The sequence below is a fragment of the Amblyomma americanum genome, chromosome 2 (assembly GCF_052857255.1).
Source record: "Amblyomma americanum isolate KBUSLIRL-KWMA chromosome 2, ASM5285725v1, whole genome shotgun sequence".
NCBI classification, from domain to species: Eukaryota; Metazoa; Arthropoda; class Arachnida; order Ixodida; family Ixodidae; genus Amblyomma; species Amblyomma americanum.
This window is the reverse complement of record NC_135498.1, coordinates 99,595,367-99,614,394: the sequence shown is the minus strand read 5'-3', so window position 1 is coordinate 99,614,394 and position 19,028 is coordinate 99,595,367. Positions and strand designations below refer to the sequence as shown.

General features: G+C 44.9%; 1 protein-coding gene across 1 annotated transcript; it reads right to left on the bottom strand.

The window, feature by feature from the left end:
* Positions 1 to 1,093: 1,093 nt before the first annotated feature.
* Positions 1,094 to 18,119, bottom strand: LOC144121664 (uncharacterized). The gene is made up of 4 exons (XM_077654993.1): positions 17,863 to 18,119; positions 14,478 to 14,551; positions 13,372 to 13,973; positions 1,094 to 1,368 (listed from the first exon to the last, which is right to left on the bottom strand). Exons 1-3 carry the CDS (start codon positions 17,979 to 17,981, stop codon positions 13,441 to 13,443), a joined length of 726 nt encoding a protein of 241 aa, XP_077511119.1. The 5' UTR covers positions 17,982 to 18,119; the 3' UTR covers positions 1,094 to 1,368; positions 13,372 to 13,440.
* Between the last annotated feature and the right edge of the window lie 909 nt (positions 18,120 to 19,028).

Below are 19,028 nucleotides of genomic sequence, written 5' to 3'. Positions count from 1 at the left end.
TTTTTGCGCATGCACCTGCAATGAAGTTTTGAATATTCCTTGTGCGCAATTAAACAAAATCTTAAATAAGCTTTTTGATGAAGACGAAGATAAAAATGGTAGGTTTTTTAACGTAGTTTGACCGAGTAGACGTGTGAAAACATGCGTTTAGCCTGGTTGGCTCATGGCTTTGGTTTGCTGGGCCGTCGTCACGTCCGGCGACGATAGGAGTATTAGTTGATGAAGACGACGTTGTGCAATACGGAGCGCAAAGTGTGTATATTTTTGTTGTTGTTAGCCTATCAAAAGATGGCGCATACCCGCACTGGGAGGTCGGCCAAGAATGGGGTGGCTATTCACCTGTACTCAGGTAATAAAAAAGAAAAGCACGCGGGAACTCAGCACCGGAGGATTCTTCCCCATGAGCAGAAAAGGGATAAGAGTTTTGATTTCAAAATTAGTAATAATAATAATAATAATGACAGGAATTGAAAAAATTATTAAGTCAAAATATAATAATTAGTAGAAAATAAAATTTTGTAACACTTACCATAAGTGCGATACCTGTATTAGTTGAAGACGACGGCGGCAGTCGCGGCGATATTTTATTTATTAGCGTGAAATCACTTTCTGATGGGTAAACCCCGAGCAAGATGTTGCGATGTTTATGGTTTTTTTGTTTTGCGAAATTAAAAAATATATGTCAAATAAATATCTATAACTAGGATTTACGCCAGCCGCGGCGCGAACAGATCAGGTTCGCAGGCCACTGCGCAAGAGCACTAGGCTATGTTAACCCGCCTCATGTTAAACTGCGACGCACTCTCGCGCTGTGCATTGTTCACCGTCTTGTTCATTGGGAAACACTGCTATAAAACTAATAATCGCGCTTTGATCAATGTGGCGGTAGTGAGAGAGAGAGAGAGATGTGGGGCTCATATATACGTTACACGGCACTAGAGCAGTATGCGCGGCCGTTGACAACATTGGTGCAGAAACGCAGCACTCGAATATAAGCCGCCAGTGGACATTGCGTAAATTTGCACTGATGGAAAAGTTCAAGACGCTCATAACTGGCTCCATGGGTTAGTGGACTTTTCAATCACGCTTCCAGGTTTATTACAGTTTATTACATTTCGCACAATCAACGGATCACAAAATCCAGTTCATAACCACCGCGCTCGGCAGGCCCACTCTAGACCTTGCTGACTTAATTGTTTGCAAAGAGGATGATTCAGTAAACGGCGGACGATGCTTGGCTGCAACGTGCTTCATTGTTTATTGATCCGAAAACATTATATGGCTCGTGAAGTGGAAAATCCGGCGGTGTCGTTGTGTATGCCAGACGGTCCGAAAACCCACATGTCTTCATGACGTCATCGGCAGTACCTACATCATCAGGAAAGAAAGAAAAAATAAAGCGCATCACCAATTTTTATTTTTTGCCAACAAAATGATATAACACACCCCGCGAGCTGATCTGCCAGACTTTCGCAATGGGTTGGATATCGTCTTTATTGTTAATTCGAAAATAAAGTGAAAAATAGAAATCAAAAGGAAGGAAAAGATTTTTGCTAGCTCCGACATCTACCATCACTACGGAGGCGCCTGACCTGTGGCCAGCGGCAATAAATGATAGAAGGCAAAATGAAGAAACGAATCAACTTCCATTCAAGAGGCGCGAACAGATCAGCTTCGCTGCCCACTGCATTACAGTAGTAAGCTCTCTCGTTTTCTTTTTTCATTTCATTTCAATATATTTGTTTCATTCGTGTCTACAGAAACCAGAGCAAAGGCAGAAGGCAAGAAGTTTGACAAAGGCCTCTGCTTCGTTTGCAGTTCAGCAGACAGGCATCAGAAATATATAGAACTGCAATTGCGAATAATTGATTCCCTGGGGACAAAAGGGATAAAACAAGTAACGCTGAAAGGCCATAAATGCTAGCAAAGCGCAAGAAAAATAAATAAAATGAATTCAATGTTTTCTTGCAATATTACATTCTTAAGGAACTTTTGGGGAATTGGCTTGCTGAAATCAAGTAGTTTTTCAGTGCGATTTAGTAGAGACGGTATTATTGAACGGTGGTGTTGCCTACCGTAATTTGTCCTGACAATAGGAATTTTCCTGCTATGTGTGCGGAAGCAGTATTCCGCAGCGGAGTTTGCTGCGCTGTAAAGATTCTGGTTCTGCACATGTTTCAAGAGCCTATAACAGTATAATTGGTTAGCCTTTATCAGGGAATACTTTCTGAATAATGGATCTGTCGGTAAATATTGTTGTTGCCCGTGGTAGTTTTCAAATATGCGCAGTACTCGTTTCTTTACAGTAATCAGCTTATGAAAATAGCCCTGCGTGGTTCTTCCCCGATTAGCGAGGAATAAGACATTCTGCAGTAGGAAAGCGCATAATATAGCGATCTTCAAAGTCATTGAGGTACCAATGAGCTTAGTTTATAAAGACAATCTACTGACTTACTACAATCGGCCGCCAGTTTCCACACGTGAACATTCCATGACAAGGTTTCCCAAGGTGTCCACACACCCAAAAATATTTAAGATTAACCCGCTCTAGTCTGTCACCATGAAAATTAAGCTCAATAATAGTGGTGATTGGTTTATTTTTGGGTGCGAATATCATGTACTTTGTTTTGCTGGTATTCAGCTGCAAGTTATTCCTGTTAAGCCAGCTCGATAGGAGATTTAAGTACTGATTAACATCATATTGAAGTTGAATAAGTGAATCACTGACAAAACAAACGTTTTTGTCGTCTGTGTACATAATTATTTTCGGGGAGTTTGTTATGCTGCTCAGATTATTTACATAGATTAAAAACAACAGCGGTCCGAGAGTAGACCCCTGGGGAACACCATTCTTTACTTTGGCATATGAAGAAGATCCTTTATTAATGCTGACGTATTGACACGTCATTTATTGAAATAGTAAGCTATCTTCGCAGACGAACACTCCAAATGCAAACCTCCGCATTCAGAGCACGTAAGTAGTCGCAAGTGCGCTCTGTAAGTTTTTGCCAACACCAGCGGCAAGTTCTGATATTTTACTGTTCGAGCGAAATCGGGCGCACTTTATGCGCATGCTCCACCGAAGCCGAGCAATGAGGCACAGGAAAAATAGCTGTAGAATGGCTGGCGCAATGCTATAACATATAAAAAAAATGACAACCGTGCAAACTTTCTAAGCGTGGCACCAGGTAGAAGACTCGGCTTTCACCCTGATGTCCTGCTTAACAATCAAGCTCGTTCTCTACTATACGGCATATACATCTTAGCAAAGTCCCACATGAACGGCTGTACTGAACAGTAAGCAATGTGATTATGTACTATACAAATATGTTGAGTGTAATACGCGCGCGAAGAAGAGCCGGGGCGAAGCGGCACGCTGCGCGAGAACTTGATCTTTGTATTACAGAGATAGGACTTATTATCTCCTTCAATGTAGCGCCACCTTCCCTCTGACTCGGTTGGCAGGTGGGTCGCCATACTCTCCTCCTTGCGGGTGGGTCCCGTGGCGACCACCCATCAGTTGTTCCTTTTTACGCTCTCGCCTACTGTTCCCCTTCGATGGCCACCATACGCTGCTTGAGGATTCTTTCGTTCTCGCGACACACTCCTCTTTCCACAGTAACCACCCTGCGGATGGTTCCGATGGTACCGACAACAATCATTTACGCATTCCTCCTTCTTCCATGGTAAATCACCCCCCCCCCCCCCCTCCGAGCGGTTTACATGGAACGCATGCGCGGGTTTTGTGGAAAGCTACGACTACTGGTGCAACTACGACGAGAAAGCAAAGGAAAGGGATGCTTAACCGCTGTCGCAGTAAAACAGAACATGGTTGTCAAATATTATTTGGTGTCACAAAACAGCTATCACGCACATTCGCGCTATACGCTCGTATTCTTCTTGTGAATTTTTTATGACAAACGTCGTGCAATAACCTGCCAGTGCTAGATGGAAAGAGACCAGGTGCGCAGTAGGGCTATAAGGACAGTAAATTAAAGTTGGCCTGTATCAATGCAGCAGTAAGGCTTTCTGACGGGCTAGTAAGTACATGTTAATTTTTGATAGGCTGTGCGCTAAATAGACATTCACAAGGAAAAAAAAGAGTTCTATCCTATCGTCTCTACGTTCTTTTTCTCCTGTGAACGTGTATTTAGGGCACAGCCTTTATAAAATGAGTATCGATGCATTGCCGTATTCCAACTGCAAAGACCGTATGTTTTCACCTTAAACGGAGCTGTTGTAATACATAAATACAACCGAAAAATACAATACAGGCGTCGCCATCATCGGCTGATTTCGCAAGAAAATTTTTGTGCGTTGACAAAGAATTTTGTGCGCGGGTCGCACAGCCTAGGCTGCATCACACCAGCCATCACACCAGCAGTGGCCACAACGACACCTCGTTAATAGCTGTCCTGTGCTATTACAGATTCCCTTTGGAATGCCAGCTACAACGTTCCGGAGATAACACCGAGTGCACGTGCCCTTACGACACCCGGATGACCACGGAAGAATACCAATACACGTGCCCTTACTACGCCTGGACTTAATCATTGCGGCCTGCTATCAACGATCCGGCAGTCGGCACTACCGTCGGCAGAACAGCTATAAAACCAGCCCAGCACCTCTTGGACATCACTTTGGCAGCAGCAGTGGCCACAACGACACCTCGTTAATAGCTGTCCTGTGCTATTACAGGTTAGTGTTTCATCTGTTTCACAGTAGAAATAAGCCTAGTCAATTGTCTCACTGCTGCTGCTGCTGCCAGGTGTACAATGTGTAACGATAACGAATGTCCCACGTGTCAATTAGTGGTGGAGGACGAAGATGGCCTCTCTTGCAGTGAATGCAAAGCTGTGTACCATGTAGGCGAGTGCGCTGGCGTGTCAAAAACTACACTGAAAAAAAAGAACTACCGACAAACATGGAGATGCCCCAAATGTAGGAAACCAGACAGTGAAAACCAACAGCTTGAAAAAGCAGACACGGAGCCAAGCATGCAGAACATGTGGCAAATGTTGCTAGCCATCAATCGCAAACTGGAAACACTGATGCCATTGAAACAGACAGTTGAAGGGTTAGAGCAGTCTGTTCAATTCATGTCCGATCAACTGACTAACTTACTGGATCGTGTTGATAAAAACGAGCACGCGATAAAGGACATCAGGAGCCGAGTCAAAAAACTAGAAGAAAACGAACACACTGAACCGCTAATAGCCCAGCTAGACGAATTAGAATGGCGAAATCGGCGAGCCAACTTACAGTTCCACGGCATACCTCAAACAGATAAAGAAGACCTCTTGGCAAAAATCAACATTATCGCTGCAAGGATTGAGCTTCCGCAACTTTCTGATGACGACCTGGATGCAATACACCGGCTGCCGTCAAGGCGGGGTAAGGTCCCTGCTATTATCTGCCGCTTCTCTAAACAAAAAACTCGTGACCTATGGTGGGAAAGCAGGAAAAAGATCGGGAATGGAAATGACAACGTGCATATTCTTGAGAACCTAACCAAACGAAATCGAGAACTGTTGCAAAAAACACAAGAATGGACAAAACAACACGATTATAAATACGCCTGGCACAGTAACGGCAAGATACTGGTCCGGAAATCTGACGGCACATCGGCGATAGTGGTGTCCAAAGCATGTGACCTCGATCGGCTTTCATAGGGGTTTGGCTCCTACTCTTAGGCATACTGCTTTTCCGCACCCACAATGGAGCCACTTTTTTCTCTCTCGGGCCAGACAACGTATCCGTCCTTACGACCATCTAGCACATCCATAGCGCCTACTGTGAGCAAGAAAATGTCGTTCATTCACATCAACGCTCAATCGTTGCGCAACAAAGCTGATGACTTTGAAGTGTTTCTTTCCACACTTAACTTTCGTTCCAATATACTAATGATCACTGAAACTTGGTATCAAAACACATGTGAAGCACTGGACTTGCCAAACTACAACACGTACGTAGTGAATCGCTCTGACAAGCGCGGCGGCGGTGTTATGATAGCGATAGAAAAGGATCTGAGCTGCAGCCTTGTCACCGACTTTACTTACGTTCATGATGACTATGAAATCCTCTCCGTGCGCAATGGCAGAAATATCTTCACAGTTATCTACCGGCCGCCTAAAGGCAACTTCTCCAATTTTAGCAGCTTTCTTGACGAATTCCTCGAATGGGTAACAGAAAATAATCTTAATCTTGTTCTAGGCGGGGATATCAATGTAGATTTGCTCTCATATTCTACCAACAAACTAGAAATTGAGTCCATATTGCAGTGCAATAGTTTTATTTCTGTTATAAAAGAGCCCACTCGGTTGCAGGCAGCGACGGCAATCGATGTCTTTTTCACCAATCTTCCAGCTGATTGTTTGAAATCAGGGGTTATTACTGCTCATATCAGCGACCACCTGCCCATATACCTGATAGTCGATTCTTTAACGTCTAAAAAACAATGTAGTTCAACTGTAATAAAATACCGGCGCATTAATCCTACCACATTAAATCACTTTCGTGTTGCACTAGGGAATATTGACTGGAGTGTCGTTGTCAATGAAACCGATCCTAATGATGCCTATAATGCGTTCATTACAATATTTAAGTCTAAATATGAAGAAAACTTTCCTTACGAAACCTTCCAAAAACCCCGGAAAGCACGAAAACCGTGGATAACCACAGAATGCCTAAAGATGATAAAAAGGAAAACAGACATGTACAACCGCTTTGTCCAAACTAGGTCACTGGATGACCTTCAACAATTTAAAACATATCGGAACCAAGTTACGTCCTTCCTTCGTCGTGCGAAAAAAGAGTACATCGAAAAACTGTTCAACGGTGACTTGCTTAAAAAGGCTGATCTTGTGTGGCGCAACATTAATCAAATTTTAAATCGAGGTACAACTCCTACTGGCGTGTCCGAAATTTTGGTCGACAACAAACCTGTGAACGGAAAGGAGTTAGCAGACGCTTTCAACAATTACTTTGTGTCTCAAGCAGCTCAAAATGGGAATTTAATGAGTGTGCAATGCCTGGACGATAGGGTTGTTTCTAGTGCATTCCTGTCACCTACCGACGCGAATGAAATCAGAAATGATCTCCTGGCCTTGCCCAACAGTAAGGCACATGATATTGACGGCCTGAAAATGTTACCAGTCAAACATGTAGCCGATATCGTTAGTCCAGTCCTGGAATATATTTTTACTGTTGCATAGAGCAAGCAGTGTTCCCCAAAAGAATGCAGATTGCGAAAGTTGCGGTTATTCATAAAGGTGGAGACAAACATCATCTGTCAAACTATCGACCTATTTTTATTCTACCTGTTTTCTCAAAGTGTTTAGAAAAGATACTGTTTAAACGAATAAACGGTTTTTGCAGCAAACATAACATTATTAATCCCAGCCAGCATGGCTTTCGAAAACATTTTTCTACTGAAACCGCGCTCTTAACCCAAAAAGAACTTATTTTAGAATCATTTGAGCTGAAACTACTTACGCTAGGAATTTTCGTCGATTTTTCTAAAGCTTTCGATCGCATCAATCATAAAATAATGTTAGCTAAGCTCGAGTACTATGGTTTCCGCGGCAAGTTTCTTCAAATAATTCAATCTTATCTAGGCTTTCGTGTGCAACAGGTGTTAATAAACAACTGTTTATCAGACGCCTTGCATATCTTTTCAGGCGTTCCACAAGGTAGTATACTGGGGCCCCTGCTTTTCCTCCTTTACATCAATGACATTGTCTGCATAAGCAATCATCCAAGTTATGTCATTTACGCAGACGACACTTCCTTATTTTTCAGAGCCGCAAACTTGGTAGATCTTGAGCAACAAGCAGCAGATTGCTTACACTCTCTACATGAATGGTCCAAAATTAACTCCTTAAACATAAACACTGAAAAAACAAAAGCAGTGCTTTTTAGACCTCGCAATAAACTGACTTTATTGCCACCACTTTTTCTTAGGATGGGATCATCATCCATTCAGTTAGTTCCAACTGTCAAAAGTCTTGGTGTTCTTTTTAATGAAAATTTGACTTGGAACGATCACGTTGACCTTGTGGCTAACAAACTGTCTAAGGCCGTTGGCATTTTATGTCGACTGCGATATTTTATGCCAAAGCATACAAAGCAAATGCTGTATAACGCACTTTTTTCTTCTGTTGTTGATTACTGTTTACTGGTCTGGGGTACCACATCTTTCACTAACATCAACCGCTTGCATCGTTTACAAAAGAAAGCTGTTAGAAATATTGTGAACGCTCCTCGACTCGAACATTCTGCACCAATTTGTGAAGAACTAGGCATCATCCCACTTCCTCAGTTATACAAAACATTACTTCGCAAACGATACAGGGCAAGCGTCATTAAAAAAAATGTTTTATGTTACAGCTGTCAAGATTACAGTGTAAACATTCTATGTATTCAACTAGAACAAGTTTGAAATGGTTGTTACCTAGGACGCGCACAAATTATGGCTGTCAAATGTTGCGCTTCACTCTCCCACATTTATTAAATGATGAATCGGAGTTGACGAACAACTGATTGATAACTGTACTACCTCATGCCCTAAATGTTCGAATGTTAATCCATGATCTTCTCTGTATCAACTTGGTTTCTTTCTTTCTTTTGTTGTTTATGTGTGTCACTACCAAACTGCCTCTGTAGGGTGCGTCGGCCTCGTCAAGCCTCATCACTGGCTTTTTGCCGGCGCACCCAACATCCTGATGATGTTGAATAAAGTATTGATTGATTGATTGATTGATTGATTGATTGATTGACCTTTTACTTCCAAGCGATGATCATGGAATCAGTTTAGCTGCAGAAATCACAGGTTTCAAACATGTGGATTGAAGACCTCGATGATGAAGAAACATCGGCATAGCCAAAAAGGGCCCCACCGAATCGAAATTCGCCAACCACAAAAACTGAATTAGTTAAATGTTTAGGGGAATCCCCCAAGAGGGAGTAGCTTTGTAATAACGGAGTAAATGCTCATTGGCATCCACCCCAGCGTAGCCATAATTCAACGAAGAAAGACGAAACAGCTTTCTCAGAAACTTTGCAGTGGTAGAAAAATTCGTCCTCGTACGGGGTTCGAGCCCGGGACCACCGCTTCACCGGAGCAGTCGCTCTACCAACTGAGGTAGCCGGGACGGAAATGTTATGGTATGGCGAGAAAAAATTGAGCAATAACTTGAGATGGGAACAGTGTGGGTCAAATGTTTAAATGTTCCCCTAAACATTTGACCAACACTGTTCCCACTTCGAGTCATTGATCAATTCGCTCTCGCCCTACCATAAGCTTGCCATCCTGGTTATCTAAGTTGGTAGAGCGACTGCTCTGGCGAAGCGGCGGTCCCGGGTTCGAACCCCGGACCAGGAGGAATTGTTCGTTATCCGCGATGTTTCTGAGAAAACTGTTAAGCATTCCTTTGCAGCCGTCAAGCTGCGCTTTGGTCGATGCCACTGAGTAGTTACTCCCTTGCTACAAAAAACTGGATTGAGTTGTTGTCAGGCTCACTTAAAGCAAGACATCGTTAACAACGGCGGTCGCGAGGGAAGTGGTCGACATTTGACAGCCAAGCGGCACAATGGGTGAGGCGCGTTTCCAAAGTCAACGAAAAGGATCATGAGAAAATCGTCTTCCAACTTCTTCCGGTTTCAGTTCTCTCCGATTCCTTGCCAGTTGCACTGCAGCCTCCGTGCACGTCGGCATCGTTTTTTGACCAATTTATTTGTGCTGCGACATGGCTCATTGCAGATCATCATCGTAAGATAAGCGCGCGTTGCGTATATGCGTATCCTGAAGCATAAACTGAGAATCTCGATAGGCAGATGTCTTCTGTAGTGGTTAGTATGCCTGCGTTGGTTGGATCTTGTGCATATGTGCCTCAGTGTGTTTCACATGCGTTTGAGATAGTTTAACCCAACGGTCGTTATGAATTCCTTTTTTTTCGCCGCACTTCGGAGAGCAGAAACATATACCGTTGAGCAGGCAGATGCATTTTCCCCACAGCGCCTAAAACCTGTCAGTGGGCTATCAAAGGACCCATACATGCGACAGTGCGCATAGCTCGGCTCAACACATTGCCCGGTGTAAACGTAGTAAGCCTCGTATCATGGTCATTATTTTGGCTGCATTTCGCATGAAGAAGGGCAGAGTCAACGTCGCGCTGGCCTTACGATGATGGAGTGCAGTAAGAAAAAATTAAGTACGAATAAATTAGAAGAATAAGCGATATGAACGCAGCGGCTCCCGCTAAGGCAGCGAACATGAATAGAAACTTTCAACTGCAAGTAGCGTTAGCAGACGGATTTCCCAGTATACTTTGTGATGACCTTAGAAACGCACCTTAGCAATTTCACAGGTCACATCGGTCATCTGAAGCAGCACGCAGTAAGAGTGAAGGTACAGGGAGGAGGAGTTTTTCAGGCTGCGGCATGTCAGAATGAACACCGCCAGAATATGAGCTGCCCGTAGGCACCTGGACTTCATGCCGGCGTTCATAAACACACCTTGGTGGGTTTGTGGCGGAGAGAGGGAGGCGCACGCGTTTAGCCCAAGATTACGTAGTGCAAAGTCAACTGGTGCGTACTGTATGATTCAGTTGGAAACGGGTGGTAACAGCTGCTTCCAAAGGCAACGCAGGGTGCCTGCCGAACAAAAGTCACAACAGCCAGAAGGCCTTAGTGCGGAATGTGATTATGTGTAAGGGGACCAGCAGCTACCGTAGGTGGCTTTTTCTTGCGCTGTGAGAAGACGCAGCAGGCAACGTAGCAACACATGGTGTTGGGCTAGTTGGTCTTCCATGATATTTGAGGGAAGAGCGCAAAATGACTACGGAGAAGCAGAAGAAGGACGACATGGACGGGTTAGCGCTTTCGTCCATTTCGTCCTTCTTCTGCTTCTCCGTAGTCGTTTTTCGCTAATTCACCAGCGACGAAGGCAACGCTGTGTCGTAAGTTACGGTGCGAGTCAGGCCAAAAGAAACACGGCGTAGCCGGTCGCACGCTACAGTGAGATAGCTCAGGTGGGTAGCTGTGGCAGTGAAGGAGCTCCTTCAGGGCGGCTGTACAGAGCTGCAGGGGGCGACAAGCAGCAAATCAGGAACGTCTGACTGAGAGCAGTCGAGGAGGACAAATGTAGTCGTAAGGATGCATTAATGTCGATGCCTTCATTGAGGGGTCATGGCACTGTTCCACGGTGATGTTAAGGAGTCTGAATGGCGAAGTAACAAGGACAACATCGGTTTCACTCGAGTCAGTCGGGTGCACAGCGTGACGAAAAAATTCGTGCAACAATTGTGGTTGGGCTAGTTGGTAAGCCATGATCTCAGAAGAACCAAAGCAAGAGGACAACGAAAGAATGAAGGAAACGGACAGAAGCGGTGAACTTTCATCTTTTTATCGAAAGAAACTAGTACGTGCAACGCGTTTATAGAGTTTCCTGCCAGGGACAATGATGCACAAGCAGAGGAAAACAATTTAGATAGGACAATAGCTCAGGATCTAAAATGAAGTGCCAACAAGCAAGGAACAACCTACACTGTTTTTTACTATAACACATAAAAGAAAGAAATTAAAGAATGCGAAGATGAACGGCCAACAAAGATCAACGGTGATAAAAACATGATCTTGAAAGTTAAAAACTATAAAGGGTATAAAAAGGTGAAAGGCCAAAAAATACCACGGCAAAAAAAATTAAAGAGATAAAAGGACCAAGGTTTTAAATCGATTTACTGATGGATGTGAGCAAAGTGAAGAAAATGCGAAAAACAGTAGACTGCTGGGAGGGTTGCATGGCTAATGCCTCGAATTTCGTGTCAACTAGGCAAGTTATTTCTCTGATAGTGAAACAAAAGGCTTGCTTGTGCACTTGTCCTTTAACGGTAGTATGTTGACTGCTTCAATGATTTCATGGGCCTCGTTTTTCTGTCCTTCGCTATAACTTGAGTTTTTATTTATCAAAATTCAACCGCATCGTGTTGGAGCCTCACGAATTTCTATGTCATTGAGAGCAAATACTTCAGCAGGGGAAAACCCCGACGGCTCAGTCAGCCGATGAGGCCTTTTAGCGAATAAAGCCAACATAGGGCGTTGCGATGGGTGATGATTGCGAATTATCAACTGAACAGTCAAGTGCGAAGTTTGCCAGCAGCCAACAAAAGCTTTCAGCAGAGCACATGATTTCCGTGATGAAGTAATTTCGCTGAATGGCCAAGAGAGCGGCGGGCATAAGCAACGATTCGTTCAATGTCCTGCTGTTCCTCGCATAGCAGTAGCAGAGTATTAGCCCGTGACCGCTGACATCAGTACTAAGGAGAGGAGAGAATTATGTGTCAAAATTGGATAAATTGTAATTGACGTGGTCATCAACTAGAGCCAAGCTTGCCGGTAGAGCCGGGAAAGGGCCTAGGTGAATCGAACAGTTTTCCTGAACGCGGTATGTCGGCGAGATATTCAACCAGACTGAAAAAAAATCACGAACAAAGACGATAGAAGCTGCGAGTTTCCTTCATTGACATAGGAATCGGGAAGTCGTCATGGCGCATATTTTACGAAGTTTGGTCGTGCTCAAAAGTGCAGACCAGACGGCCAAGAATGTGTAGCTGGCTGCGGCAGCGGTGAGAGTTCAGGAAATTAAGCCTCACCCTCGCTTTATGAAAAGAAAAATCAAGAATTAAAAAAGCAGCGTTCGCTCTTCTTTTCATTGCGCTGTTGTTTTCAAGAATGCTTCATCAAATAGCGCAGGCGCTGTATGTTCAGATGAATAATACGAGAATGTATCTATATCTAAGTAGAATTTTTAGACGCCAATGACACCACCGTGGTGACAATTGCAGTTAATCTCTTTGATGCCCGGAAGGAGAGAGAGACCATCATCCGCTCGAAATTGACCGGGAGAGTAGATGCGCGGAATGGCATAATTTTAAACAGGCAGACAGTACAAGCTCACGATGGCGTTCATTTCGCGGTCCATGTAAACCGAAGCGGACAGAAAGAATGTATCTTGTGGCCGTACTGCGCTACTTAACGACGAAAAAAGACACAAAGGTTCTTGATTAACCAGTATTTCATGTGAAGCACGCTCTGTTGAAGGAAAAACAGAACAAAGCAGCAGATATTTCCGTGCAGCCACCTCGAGGGCGGTTAATTACCCATATTTCATGAATCACGGTTAGCGCTTTCAGCCAAAGCATAACAAAAAAGACGACGGAAATCTTTCTCGTTTATCTCACTAACTCGTCCAAAATGTGGCTGATTATTAGAGTAATTCTTGAAATATTCCGGCTATTCCAGCTTTGTTGCTCAAATTGTGCATAAAAATTTCTCCGCTGCAGCCATTTGCTTCACAGTGCAGCCGGGACTTACTTAGTTTATGTGGTGCACTTCGGACGCAGCGACGCCGAATTGCTCACGACCATCAACCACAGAGTGATTTTACGCAGTTGCTGGGGTGCGGCCCTCCACATCCTCGACCCCTCCACCGTGGCGATCAATTTCCTTGGCAGCGTCCATGGCTTCAGCCTGTCCCTTCAAGGCAGCGTCCATGGCTTCAGCCTCACCCAGGAGAGGGTAACGGCACTCCACATCCTCGACCCATCCACCGAGACAATCAATTTCCTTGTCAGTGTCCCAGGGTTCAGCCTCACCCGGGAAAGGGTAACTGCTCTCCACATACTCGACCCCTCCACCGTGGTGGTCAATTTTTAAGGCAGCGTCCTTGGCTTCAGCCTCACCCTTCAAGGCAGCGTCCATGGCTTCAGACTCACCCAGGAGAGGGTAACGGCCCTCCACATCCTCGACCCCACCACCGTGGCGATCAATTTCCTTGGCAGCGGCCCTGGCTTCAGCGTCAACCAGTATAGGAACACGGCCCTCCACATCCTGGCCCTTTCCACTGTGGCGATCAACTTCCTGGCCAACGGCCCCTCCCTCATCACCAGGAAGCTCGACAGTCGCAGCTCGGCATTCTGAAGGAACAGGGAAGTAATTATTAAACGCTTTCATTTCACACGAAATGCGTGCAAATCAGCAAGTACTGCCGTCAGCAATATGAAAGCCTGCAAAGTTCCGAAAAAGGGCAAAGTTTCCAGTCGTTTCCCCAATAAATTTCATAATTATAATCGATATTCTACGCTTCGATAAAAATGTGATTTAAAAAAATTATCCTTCCCACTCGCAATTATGTGTCACACATACCTCTTCATAAAACTGTTTACACATGGGAGTAGGTTTTATAGAAGGTATGCCAATCCTGTTATGATATTTAGTACTTTTGCTTGCTTTGGTCTGTGGGTCCTCTCACTATATAGTCCTTTATTGTCTTTAAGCAGTATGTTTGATATGGTCGTACTGCTCCTGCATTTCTGCGCCAACTCAACTTCGACACTGCCTGAGTGGTATGTGTGATCAATCACAGTACAGCCATATTAATACTACACCAATATGGTTATTTCCGTTCTAGGTTTTCTTACCTGATGCAAGCAGACCAAATAAGGCAAGACCAAGAAGAATAACCTTCACCTTCATGGCACCTATTTGATGGGTGCTAGAAAAAGGACACAAGGAAAACAATGGACAAGTTAAACACAAACGTGTCATAGCATCGAAGTGCGGTCACACAGGAATTAACACGATGCTATGCAATGCTCAGGTGCTTTTTTTCTTGAGTACGAAAAAACAACTGCTTACCATCATACCAGATGTCGCCATGACCATCATCATCATCATAATCATCAACCTGACTACACCTACTGCAGAGCAAAGGCCTTCCTCATGTACGTCTTTCCCGATAACCCCGTCCTTTGCCAGCTGCGCCCACCCTATGCCTGCAAATTTCCTAATCCCATCCGCCCACCAAACCTTCTGCTGCCCCCTTCTACTCTTGCCTTCTTTTGAAATCTATTCCATTACCGTTAAGGACAAGCGGTTATCTTGCCTTCGCATTACGTGGCCTGCCCAAGCACATTTCTTCCTGTTGATTACGACTAGGATGTCAATAACACGCATTTGTTCCCTCACCCAGTCTGCCGTACTCACCCACATCACCCACCCACTCTGCAGTATGTTGGGTCTTTAACATCCAGATAACGAAAGTAATGTTCAGCAGTCTAGCAAGAGAACAGCAGTTCACTATTGGCAGCGATGTACTGGAAGTGGTAAAGGAATACGTCTACTAACGGCAGCTAGTGACAGCTGATCAGGATCACGAGAGGGAAATAACTAGAAGGATAAAAAATAGAGTGGAACACATATGGCAGGTTCTCTCAGATCATGAATAGCAGGTTACCAATTATCCTCAAGAGAAAAGTGTACAACAGCTGTATCTTACTGGTACTCACCTACGGGGCAGAAACGTGGAGGCTAACGAAAAGGGTTCAGCTTAAGTTAAGGACAGCGCAGCGAGCCATGGAAAGAAAAATTATAGGTGTAACGTTAACAGACCCGGCGAATGTAATGGCTAACTAGTTCATTGAGTAATATTAACATGGTTTATGCAGGTGTAACCTCCCAAAGCAACTCAGGCTATAAGGGAAGCCGTAATGAAGGGCTCCGGAAACTTCGACCAAATGCGGTTCTTTAACGTGCACTTGCATCGCACTAATCTGAACATTTGAATTGCAGAAAAATTGTTTCTTCGTTATGTAATTCGCACGCCGGAGTTCGTCGAACTGACGTAAATTTTATGCCGCTCTTTTTAAAATCAAGACCTGAGAGACATGCAGTTATTAGCTATAATAAAACAAGTGCAAATGGAATATTTTAGAAAATAAATCCAGTAGTGAAGAAAATCCGCATTGCAAACGCTTAATTAAACCGAGAATATGCGCGTTCGTAGCGAAGCTTAAGCCACGTTAGCCGTTTTTTAAACGTTGTCGATGTCTTTCTCACCGCTTTCTCTCCTGCCTGTACACTTCCATAAAAATACAACGTTTATATTTTCTACAATTCATCAACCGGCACTCTTTACCACATATATTAGTGCTTAGGGCCTTCAGTAAAGCACAGATTGAGCCAATCGCACTGCGAGTGCTTTGTTTCATATACATAAAAATCTTCACATCCAGACACGGTGCGACAACTCGTTGATATATTTGCGAAAATTGTCTTCGCAAAATCTGCTCCTATCTTACACGTTGACAATATAGGAACTTTGCTGATTATAATGTTCTAAAAAATTATTTCACTGTATTTTCGCCCCGAGCGTTGCGAATGTTCTGTCCTCTTTCAATTATCTCTTCGTATTCACATAAACTTCATGGCAGGTGCTTAGCTTTGAGACTGCATTTATACACTGTTATAGTTATGGGGTCATGCTTCGGTAGCGCAAGGAGACAGGCTGTCAGGCTTTTCACGAAATTTAAGCTGACGAAAATAAATGGTCTCAAGCTTTCTGCATATCTAACGAACTCATTTTTTCAAAATGAGCCCCATGGCTCTTCTAGCAATAATTAGAACACAGCCGCTACACTTATGAAGAAATATTTTCTGATGCCAGTGTTTTTTTTTTTCATTGTCAATATAAGCACTCGGTTACAATGTGGAAATATGGCGAGGGACAGCCTTCCGCCTCTGCCGCACTGCCACGCCGCGGATGCAGCGTTCCCGCTCGCTATCCGCGGATGGGGTTCGTACTCGAGGGAGAAAGGCAAAGGACAAATGTAGAGCAATGCAAGTGCCAAACAATCCTATCCGCCATCGCCCAAACGCTCGGTTCAATTGAACGTAGCTGGCTCTCTTCGGTCGAAGCACATCCAAAAATCCGCGGTTCGCTTTCCGGCATAGTGATGTTAAGCTCACTTGAATTGCATTAGCGTCTCTGGTTCCGCAAAATTATAAATTCGCTTCGCACCCCCAAAATACTAAGTTCGTTCGAACAAAGCACGGTGGAAGAAAGTCAGCTTTCTGTAGTTGAGCGAGACCTCTCGGCTCTGGCGACGTTAAATATAAAACAAGCAAACCCGTTTGCGCGTGCTTGTGCCACGGTACGACTGTGTCCTCCCAAAAGCGACAGGCAGCTCCCGAAGAGCCTTAGGCCTACTCGCTCTGACACTTGCCGATGCCAACAAAGGGCCAAGGACAACAGCTAGAACACGATGCCACGAGGAGATACGTTTCTGCCAAGGTGACCCTAACGCGAACGGCGCCGACCGCTTCTCGCGGCGTCGCAGCGCCCCGGTGCTTTTCCTGCAATCACGACTGTACTTCAAATCAGCTGATTACGGCACCCGGCTCCCAGGGCCAAAGAGACAGAACAGAGAATATTTACAACTATGTACAAGAAAAATCGGGCCCCCCTTCAGGCTTCCGCATTCACTCGCTTCTGGCTTGCTGTTCTCCGTGGACGTCTCGGTCTCGCATCCATCTACGGACCTTGTTTGTTCACCTTCCAAAGGTGTACCAATGAAGTGCTCATCAAAAGCGCAGCATGCGCGACAATTCTCCCATGATGCTATTACGCTCATCTCGCTGTCAAGAAAGCATCTTAGCCTTGCTAGCAACTCCAAATTCGGGTGAGGCCTAACGCTGTTCCAAATCCGGGTGGGCATTCCACGAACCGAACTGACTGTCGTCCCTCGTCCCAAAAGGTTGCCACACGTTTGACGCCATTGTGGAAATATGGCGAGGGACACCCTTCCGCCTCTGCCGCACTCCCACTCCGCGAATGCAGTGTTCCCGCTCGCTAACCGCGGATGGGGTTCGTGCTCGAGGGAAAAAGGGAAGGGACGACACAGTGTGGTCACTCATATGCTATTTATTACAGTTGCAATTAATACACAGAGCGGGCCAGCTAGCTACAAAACATCAACGATGCATTCCTCGGAAGTAGAAGGCTACGTAAGAAGGACTCCGACTTACCGGCTGGGGCAGGGGCGCGACTTCAGAGGTATCGGCGGCGAACGTTTGTATGCGCCGACAATGGCGGCCGGATTTTCCCGTGCGCGCCGCATTTTTGGGGCAAAGCCGTCCCCTAGCATTTGCCGGGGATGGTGACCAAAGCGCGCGTTTGCTGCGCTCGCTTCGCTGTCTGGAACCAGAAGTCTAGCGGCAAGGCACAACGGATCCCCGTGCGCCTGCTGTGGATATATTTCGAAGGTGACGAGAGCGTGCGGCTCCAACCGCTCGTAACGCTGGCCGGATCCCGAAGAGCTCTGTCCGGTCCCGCAGAATTCCGCGTAACCTACGAGGTGGCGTTACAGTCGCCATTCCCTTTCCCCCATACTTCCCTCCTCGTCCAGCCGGAGCTGTCCTGACGCACACCGATGGAGATGGTCGGCCGCGTCGAAATGGAGGGGGAAAACAGGTTTCCACAACAAGTACCGCCTGACATCCGTTTATGAAAGTAGTTTATCCGCCAATCACCAAGCGAAAATATTTCGAGCTGTCCTACTTACGATGCGACGTAGATTGTGGATGGAACAGGTTGATCGCTTTGAACGGCGGCTGGCTTTTATTATCTGCCTTTTATATACAATGCCAGGAATGTCGCGCCATACGAAAATGAACTTTCTTCTACGCTAATTGCTTGTTCAGTCACCTTTGCTTAGCGATAGGCCGACTGTGTTTTTCGATATCATGCACAGACGTCTCATCATAACTTCATTGGACTGTCACAGATCCGTGTGGGGAGACAGCAGACATAGTTTAAAAACATTTGATTAATGCTTTTGAACAAACAATTAAAGAAATACTTTTTCACAGGAAGCTGGATCTGAAACTCAAAAAGAAATTATATGCTAAGTAATATACATTGCAATTTGGATATTCTAAATATTCCGTACAATCAGTCTGTGTCTCGTTGCTTCTTTTAACGCATGCAGCACAGAGACTTTAGAAATGTTGTTGCTGATAAATCTCTTCTGCAGTTATAAATGCATCTGAGTCACGCAACGTTGCTCTCACGCTTCACAAAATCAAAGACAAACCCTTAGCTAAAATGGAAAACTAAGCACCTGTAATCTACACTTCGACTAATATCGAAACGTGCAAGCCCTTTTATCTCATTTACTTCCCGCCACATCAGG